Source organism: Sinocyclocheilus anshuiensis, unplaced genomic scaffold (genome assembly GCF_001515605.1).
Source record: "Sinocyclocheilus anshuiensis isolate Anshui unplaced genomic scaffold, SAMN03320099.WGS_v1.1 scaffold1827, whole genome shotgun sequence".
Taxonomy (NCBI): Eukaryota; Metazoa; Chordata; class Actinopteri; order Cypriniformes; family Cyprinidae; genus Sinocyclocheilus; species Sinocyclocheilus anshuiensis.
Window position 1 is genome coordinate 374,957 of NW_015552696.1, and position 9,285 is coordinate 384,241.

Here is a 9,285-nt window from a genome sequence, read left to right on the forward strand (position 1 = left end):
CTGTGTTTAGTTATACGGAATGGATCCGTGTACTGTAGTAGATATATGCAGTCAGCAGGCGGTTGTTGTTGTTTTTTTGGCATCTCCATATGGTCCTGTTCGCTATCACAACTTGGCTTCTCTAAAATGTAAAAAAGCTCTTTACTGTTGCCCTGTACACATACTATAAAATTCTGATTTTTTTTTTTCTTTCATATGTGCTTATATGGGCTCCTTATATCGTTTGGTTCTTTGGTGTCCTTTTGGAGTTTCTAAGTTTCCTTTTTTTGGAAAGACATCTACATTTATCTTCAAAAAAGCTTGCAGAAAATACAGATTTTTGAGAATCACCCTTCGATCTTTTGGTTTACTTTGCTGGATATAGCAAATGATGACAATAAACATTTGAAACAAGATAAATGTTATATGCTTAATTTCAGGAAGTGTGCGATTAATCACGATTAATCACAGAAAAATGATGTGATTAATCAGATAAAAAAATGTAATCGATTGACAGCCCTAGTTTTGAGACATCACTATTCTAATTTATGCAATTTGCCTAAAAGGTGAACATATATTTTTGAATGTTTATTATGAGGTTCCATTTGTGTCAAAAATGAGTCGACTGGTTTGTGCTTTGTACTATACATTACCTCATAATGACAAAGTGAAAACAGAATTTTAGAAATGTCTGTAAAAAGAAAACACTGAAATATCACATTTACATAACTTGGTATTTAAATTTATCACCCTTTACTCAGGACTTGGTTGAAGCGGGCTTCATTGCACAGGATATGCGCTGAGACGTGTGCTTCCACTCGCTGTTGTTTCAGTCTTTTACTTTAGATATGCTTTCATTTCTTCCGTTTAGAATGCAGTGCGTATTAGATGCACGAAACTCACGTACTGACAGACTTTCACGTGCGCTTTGTGTTTGTTTGTCCTGAAGCTCGATCGCGGCTGCGGTTAAATGCACTTGCATCTCCAAATACTTTTATGAAATTGCCACTTGCATATAATAACTGACATGGGAGAAATACGTCGAATAGAGGTTCTGAATTTTGGTTTCGATTTATTTTCGATGAATCGTCCAGCCCTATTAACTAGAATTTAGTTTTATAGTTACTTGTTTTTACTATTATTTGCCTCCATTTGCAATAGTTAGTGTCCACTTTTGGTCATTTCATCTATTAGAGCAGAGCAGCAAGTGTTTGTGTTGATGTTTTGCAGGGATATTTGCCTTCAAGTGTTCACGTGCCGAGGAGATCTTCAACATGCTGCAGGACATCATGCATAATAACAGCATCAGCGTCGTGGAGGAGCCGGTGTTTGAGCCCACCCTCGCACAAGCTGAAGCAGAGCTTCCCCTCACACCGCACACACCAACCAGTACGTCTGCACTTCACTCAGACGTCAGCATCCATAAGAGCTGTGAATGAGTGCAGCTCCACCAAATAAATACAGATCACATCTTCTCACTATTGCCAAGATATTGAAAGTAGCGGTTGGTTTTTTGAGCTGACCTGTTCTGTAACTTACTAGGTGTACCTCATGAAACTTCTGGAGATGTCTGTATACCATATTCCCCACTCCAAAAATATAAAGAAAGAAATACATTTTATTTTTCTTAAACTAAATGAAGCCTTTTTTAAGACCATTAGACTTACTTTTTTTTTTTTTTTTTACATTGCAACATTCCAGTTCTCATTCATGTAAAAATGTAAATGTCTCAAGAAACGGCTAAAAACACATCTCTTCCATCTTCGTTTGACCCTCTAACTCTAGCACTCTCTATTCGAATTCTATTTCATCTATTTGTCTTCTTTTTATTTATAAAAAAAACAAAAAAACACTTGAACTTGTAACACTTGCGCTCTCTATTCTATTTATTTTCTAACTACTTTTCTTTTTATTTCAAAAAAGACCCTCTAATACTAGCGTTCCCTATTCTTTTTTCTATTCTATCTACTTGTTTTCTTTTTATTTATTAAATAAATAAAAAAACTTGCGTACTGCGTTAGTCTAACTAAGACTTGTCACAGCACTTACATATTATTGCTCTTTTGTTGATTTTGATTGCCCTCATTTTAAATGACTAAATGTAAATGTAAAAATCTAGTTATTACAGAAACATGCCAAAAAAAAAAAAATTTATATTGTGAAGTGTACCATGGTATTTTTTTTGCATGGTCTTTCATTTATGGTGATTTAAATGCATAGAACAGTTATGAGAATCTTTTTTTTTTGCTTCAGCTCCTGGAAACCTCCTCCCTACCTTACCAAATGGCAGCTTAAGGTATCCCTCGTTGGGGGATGCGTCCTCTCACCCCTCTAGTCGGCATCCGTCAGTCGGGAGCACGTGCCTCCCTTCACTGGGCGAGGAGTCCACGCACCCGCTCCTAGCTGCGGAAGAGGCTGTGAGGGTAAGTGGAAATGTGATCAGTCTCAAACCCCATTCACAGTCATGGTGATTTAGGTGGTTTTCACACATTTCCTAGCACCTGGTTTCAGACTCAAGTCCTGAAGTCCAAGTCAAGTTACTTTTCTTACGTTATCACAAACTTACCATTGACAGAAACAATCAGCTCTACTGCCTTTTCTTCTGCATTTAAATCTTTATTACAAGCAATCCTGTGGTTCATAAAGAACTTTGTTTTCCTACCTCCACAAGTGCCATCTTATTATTGCCTTGTTTATCTAAAAGTGCTCTTTCCCTTTAAACCTAGCCAACAAGCCATATGTGTTGACTGTGAAACACAGTAGACTTTAATAATATGCATTTATGGTGTAATTACTACATTTTCGTGTCAATCCATGTTCATATTTACTGCAAAAAATGTGCAGTTACTTTAATTCAGTGCTTGCAGCGCAGCAAAAATAGACTCGGTGCGGAAACGATCTCTGCACTGCTGCAGACGGTGTACCTCACCTTCAGCATTATAATTATTTCACCCGTGCCGGACAGAGACTGAGACGGCATGTCGTGCCAAACCTCTCACAGCAGCGTCATCAGCTTAAGATCGGCCTTTATAGAGACCGCCGATCAATTATCGCCCCCAAGCGATTATCGGCTGATAGTGATCGGTAGCCGATCAATCGGAGCAACCCTATTATAAATAAACGTGACGTGACTGGACTTTACTGGAGTGCTGAACTGCAGAGCTCATGCAAACATCACACATCGCTGTAATCAGATGCGTTCTTAACTGCTGCTTTCTCACCGTTGTCAGTTTTTGTTGTGTTTATTTCGTTATTGAGAGGAAAGCGCGCAGCATGTATTTTCATATTCATCCAAACGCCGCTCAGCAGCTTCAGGCTCGGCTGCGTTTGCTCTGAAGCGCTGTGTCTTTACAGCTGAATTACAGTCTTGTGCTACAGCGCCACACTGGTCAAACTGCATTATTGCAGGCTGTTACATTAGATCATATGAAATCAAACGATTACTTGACAACAAAATATTTGTCGACAATTTTTTATTGTCGACATTGTCAATAATGTCGTCTAATCGTCAGCCCTATATGTGACCCTGGTTCATAAGACCAGTCAGAAATTGAGATTTATACATCATCTGAAAGCTGAATAAATAAACTTTCCATTGATATATGGTTTGTTATGATAGGACAATATTTGGCTGAGAGACAACTATTTGAAAATCTGGAATCTGAGGGTGCAAAAAAATCTAAATATTTAGAAAATAGCCTTTAAAGTTGTCCAAATGAAGTCCTTAATGCATATTACTAATCAAAAATTAAGTTTTGATATATTTACAGTAGGAAATTTACAAAATATCATCTGGAATCTGAGGGTGCAAAAAAATCTAAATATTTAGAAAATAGCCTTTAAAGTTGTCCAAATGAAGTCCTTAATGCATATTACTAATCAAAAATTAAGTTTTGATATATTTACAGTAGGAAATTTACAAAATATCTTCATGGAACATTAATATCCTAATGATTTTTGGCATAAAAGAAAAATCAATAATTTTGACCCATACAATGTATTGTTGACTGTTGCTACAAATATACCTGTGCTATTTATGACTGCTTTTGTGCTCCAGGGTCACATGTCATATCACCATTTAAATGTAATAGTCACCAAAGCATGTCTCATGTCTCCTCAGGGGCACACATATGTGAACACCACTGGTCTGCTGGAGCAGCACAGCCCAAGTGTTTTAGAGGTTCCTGCAGAACTGAATGTCTCTTTATCTGACGGAGAGGAAGCCGTTCCTCAAGAGGCCCCTGATCCCGGCCCTCGAGTGCAGCTGGAGCCTGACGGTGCTCGCTTTGTGTTGGGCCCAACTCCAGTGCAGAGACAGAGGCAGAGAGAGGCCAGCTTGTCAGGAGAGCAGAGCCCCGGGAGCAGCTCGGCCCAGAACTCAAATGGGAGTGTGGTTTCACACCCGAGTGGCATGGACGCGAGCGACAGCGCTAGATCTGAGGAAACCTCTCCCAGCGCTCCGGAGAACTTCACTGTCTCTCGCCGCCGCGCTCCTCTCACTCCCGACACCAACGTCAACAACTCGGCCCAGCGGAGGACGGCTCTGCTGGACTACGAGAACCTCCCCACCCTGCCGCCTCTGAGAGAGCACCCCAAGGGCGGCTCCGAAGACGAAGAGGCTGTCAACGGTTTCCACAGCCCCGACCCCACTCACTACTACATCAACACCGAAAACGTGACCGCGCCCCTCAGCGCTAACAAGCTGGAGTCGGCCCGCTGGCGGGATCGCTCCGCGCCGACCTTCTTCAACTTCGACTTCCGCCGCCCCTGTTTGGAGACTCACAGACTGAACTACATCGAGGTGGAGACCGAGACTGAGAACTCCAGCAACCCTCAGACCCTAAAGACGCCCACTTCGCCGCTGCCCCAGACGCCCACGCGCAGGACAGAGCTGTACGCGGTCATCGACGTGGAGCGCACGGCTGCCATGTCCAGCCTGCAGAAAGCACTGCCCCGTTACGACGGTACCTCCAGGAAAACCCGCCATAACAGTGTTGACCTGCCCATGTGAACACTCCTCAAACTTCACCAGGTCATTCCAGAGGCAGGTGGACTTGGTATTGGGGTTGCAAAGGGGTGGTAAATTTCCGTAAACTTTCCAAAAACCCATGGAAGATTCCAAAAAAATCCCGGGAAAGTTTCCAGAATTTCTGGAATGTTTGCGAAATTTACTGGAAAATGTCCACCTTTTTGCAACCCTGCTTGATATTAGGGCTGGGAAAATAAATCGAGAAATTGATTCTGCATCGATTCTGAGATTTTCCTAATGCATCGCGATTCTTTCTGGAGTTGATTCTGAACTTAGTTTTGAACAGCAGATGCTTTAGAAACAGTCGTACTCTGCTCGTTTCCAAATCCTTCCACACACTTGAACCTAAAATAATCATTGTTGAAATTCAAAAGGGTTGAAGCGAATTACAAGGGTGTTCACAGTGAGCTGTTTGCATTAATCTGACGTCATAAAAGCATTCTGAGCCGAGGTGAAATTACAGACTCGGCCGAACACACAAGTGCTCTTCAGTGCTCTTCTTCATGAGCATTTGAGTGTGCGGATAAAAACTAGAGTAGAGCGCCATCTGCTGTTCAAATCTAAGCTCAGAATGCGTTGCATTCGGAAGATCTCAGATCGATTTATCGTCGCAGCCCTACTTGATATCACAGAAGTGGTTTTGTTTGTAACGCTCGTAGGGATTTCATGTAGTTAAAAGAGTGTCACTCTGTCTCATGTTGGCTTGAGAAGATTAACAGAGGAGCTCGCCATATACCTTCATTTTATTCCTATGGTAATATACTACTACTTTTCTTACACTCATTTTTCAGTGCCTGTTTATTTTTGTTTTATTATGTTAATAACAAGGTTGGACAACATTCCACAGGTCCATTCCGTACGGTACAAATCAGTATTACTGATCGGTTTTTTTTGCCTTTATTTACCCTTTATCAAGTGACTAAGTTGTTTTAAAACCTGTATCTAAAGATAACTTCACACACTACATTTTGAATTTTTGGCTTCATATAGTAGATTTCAATACGTCGCACAATAAAAGTCTATTTTGTTTCATTGGGGTTTTTAGTAGCACAATACATACACTATGACCCCTTTGCCCTGCCATAAACATGCTTCTCATACCCTGATATTATCTGGGTACTGTTTAGCGGGATTGCATTTCCATCTTGTGTCTCTAGTGTCATCAGATGGAGATCCTATTACAGTTATCCACAAAAAAATGGAAAACACCACTTGAATATTGTATCAGAGGAAGTGTAATTTCATCAAATTGAGTTTTTCGGCCATGATGAGTGATTGTAGCATGATCGCAGTTAATCTAGACAATTTAGGGTTTTTAAAAAAAAAGAGTAGCAGTATTTTGTAACTGATATGGAATCGTATGGGTAGCCAACATATAAAATTGGGTTAATAATATTGGAGTTTGTGGACCACTATGTGCTGCATTTTACATGCACTATGTACATGCAAGCTTGTTTATGGATACTATTGGATGTCCTGCTGGTAATGTGTTACAGTAATCTAGTCTTGAAGCCATGGATGTATGAACTTTTATGTTTGAGGAACAGACAGCTTGCAGGATTTTATGTTTATTTATAGACATACCCACAGTCAAAAAGCAAGTTTTAAAGCTCCCGCAAAAATAGTGCGATGGATAATTGCTACCATTTACTGGTAAGTGCATCTGCCAAAATGCTTAATGGTTTTTGAGTTGTTCCATAAGCAAGCAGTGTAAACAAGTTTTTTTTGTTTTTTTTTAATAATGTCATAAAAGCATCATACAGAAGTCTTTGATTTGCTGCATTACAGTTCCAACTTAAATTGTATAATTTCAGTTATTTCATAGCAATAGAAAAAGAGAAAGAAATTGGCCAAACACCTCAGGTAATATGTCTGTTTATTTTGCATTTGCTCATAATATCTATAGAAAGCACTTTCTCATTTGCACACTACAGAAACTTTGCACTACATAAGGAATGATTGACGGTGGACTGTTTATTCTGTTTTGCAAAGCAGAATTAATTTTTTAATTATTCACTGGTTCAGGGTCAGTTTTTCCATGCTCTTGGCAGCAGGTGCCACTGAAGATTTTTTTTCTACCTTTTTTGTGAGCTACATTGGTTTTAACCAATCATGCAATTATTAAAAAACAAAACAATCACAGAACATTTCATGTATCTCAAATTTTCGGGCTGAAAACATCATTTTAATGTCATGGAATTGCCAGAATTGTCTGATCCCTCAAACCTTGTTACCCTGTCTGGCTACGTAACCCGAGACATGCTTTTCGCTTTCTACTCACTCAGCACTGCTTCAGAAGAGAACAGTGTCTGATCACATCTGTTCTTCTGCTGCATGGAGCGGTGGAGGAAGCAAATGCCTAAAGAGGCACGCATGATAAATCTCTGCGGGGACAGCCAGGTCAGTCACATAAACACTTCAACGCATGATAATGTTGGACAGACTGGAAATAAATTAAACTGGAAAATTGACTGGAAATTGAAGATTGCAAGTCATAAGTTACTTTTAAAAGTAATGCATTACAATTTTGCATTACTCTCTAAAAAGTAACTAATTGCGTTAGTTACTTTTTTTACATTACCTTCTTTTCATCTGGACTTGGCTTGCTTGTTTGTTTTTAATGTAAAAAGTTAAATTTCTGGCAAATGTAAAAGACCTTTAACACCAAAAGTGAAATGAATAAGCCTCGGGCTGAAGTGTAAATGCACGTCTGTACAGTAGAGAACGCAGCTCCAACAAACCTTTCAGCTGTGCTGCCGTTCAGCACTCAGCCATTAAAAAATAAGTGAATAAACACAAATGTTATGTTTATCTAAAGTCATTTTGGTTGAATTGGGTCACTGAAGCTCAGCATCCAAGACACTTTGATAAAATGGGATTAAATGCATAAAGGATATTTGTGTTGTTTAAAAATGTAAAATATATTTTCTTCACAGCGAGGCCATCGAAGAACCATTTTTGGTTCCACAAAGAACAATTCAGTCAAAGGTTCTTTAAAGAACCATCTCTTTCTTACCTTTTTATAATCTGAAGAGCCCTCTTTCGCCACAAAGAACCTTTTGTGAAACAGAAAGGTTCTTCAGATGTTGAAGGTTCTTTATGAAACCATTTAGACAAAAAAGGTTCTTCTATGGCATCGTGAAGCACCTTTATTTTTAAGAGTTTATGTCATCATTCTGAGTTTGCGTTTCACTGTTTTATTCAATTTGAGGAATACTGAATCTGTTTTTGTGCAAGTGAGATTTTTCGGCGGGATGATCTCTATCGTGTCTTTTGTGAGGAGGTTTTGGATTTCTGGCCATAATACCAGTGCCATTGTGCAAGCTGAGTTATATGACCTTAGTGATGCAGGGACACCGCAAAACAGATGCGCTGTGATGGCCTCTTCAACAGCTTTGTATTGTAACTAATAAAATAAGTGTTTTTACTGAAAACTTGTAACTACAAACTGAGCCTAAAAAAAGAACAACCACCAGAGAGTCTTCTGCGTCATCCCTGAAAAACTTCAGTCTGCAGGCGGGTGAGTACTTCATGGTTTAGACTAGAATTCCTTACCAGGAATAATCATAAGATAAAAAGACACACCGAGACACGATATGTAAACTGGCATGAGTCTGTAAGAGCTTTAGGATTGGTTTGAGAAAGGAGTGAAACTGAATCGAAAGGAACCCATGCTAGTCAATAACCATGTATAAGAAAGTATTTTAATTACCATGAGATTATAAATAACAATAAAAATCACATTACTGCATGTGCAAGGTTAAATGATCAGGTTCTCTTGTTAAGTCAAACATATAATTAAAACGAAAGTACTTATTTTATGTAATCCTTTTTTTTAAAATCTGGTTTAACAACTGATTATAATTTAACTACTGACTTGATTAAATTTATAAACAGTTAAAGGAACAATGTTGGCCCAGTTTAAAAATCTGCATTTTCATTGTTTAATTAAAGCTTTTAAGTAAATGCTAATTTGATATTGTCTAGGTAACATGGTGCAACTAACACAAGCACTATTGATTGCCTAATACGCTTCTGAGAAAACGGCAGCCACTCTGTTAAAATCTTAAAATTGTTACTGCATTCTTAGTTAATAAAATGCTTAAAGCATCAACTTTTTGATTCTAGAGAATTTTGTGATCTCCGTTTTGTTGCAACTCTTGTATCATACTGCATATATCCAATGTGAGTGGTGCTAAGAAACTTTATGTGAAACACACACACACACACACACACATATATATATATATACAGTATATATATATATATATATATAT

At 38.7% G+C, this 9,285-nt stretch overlaps 1 protein-coding gene across 1 annotated transcript in view; it reads left to right on the forward strand.

The window, feature by feature from the left end:
* The window catches only part of LOC107667684 (fibroblast growth factor receptor substrate 2-like), an 11,738-nt gene extending 6,533 nt beyond the window's left edge, over positions 1-5,205 (forward strand). Inside the window, exons 5-7 of the mRNA XM_016459410.1 lie at positions 1,210-1,368; positions 2,233-2,402; positions 4,100-5,205. Coding sequence (XP_016314896.1) covers positions 1,210-1,368; positions 2,233-2,402; positions 4,100-4,990 — 1,220 coding nt within the window. The 3' untranslated portion in view covers positions 4,991-5,205. The remainder of the gene's footprint in view (positions 1-1,209; positions 1,369-2,232; positions 2,403-4,099) is intronic.
* Positions 5,206-9,285: the final 4,080 nt, after the last annotated feature.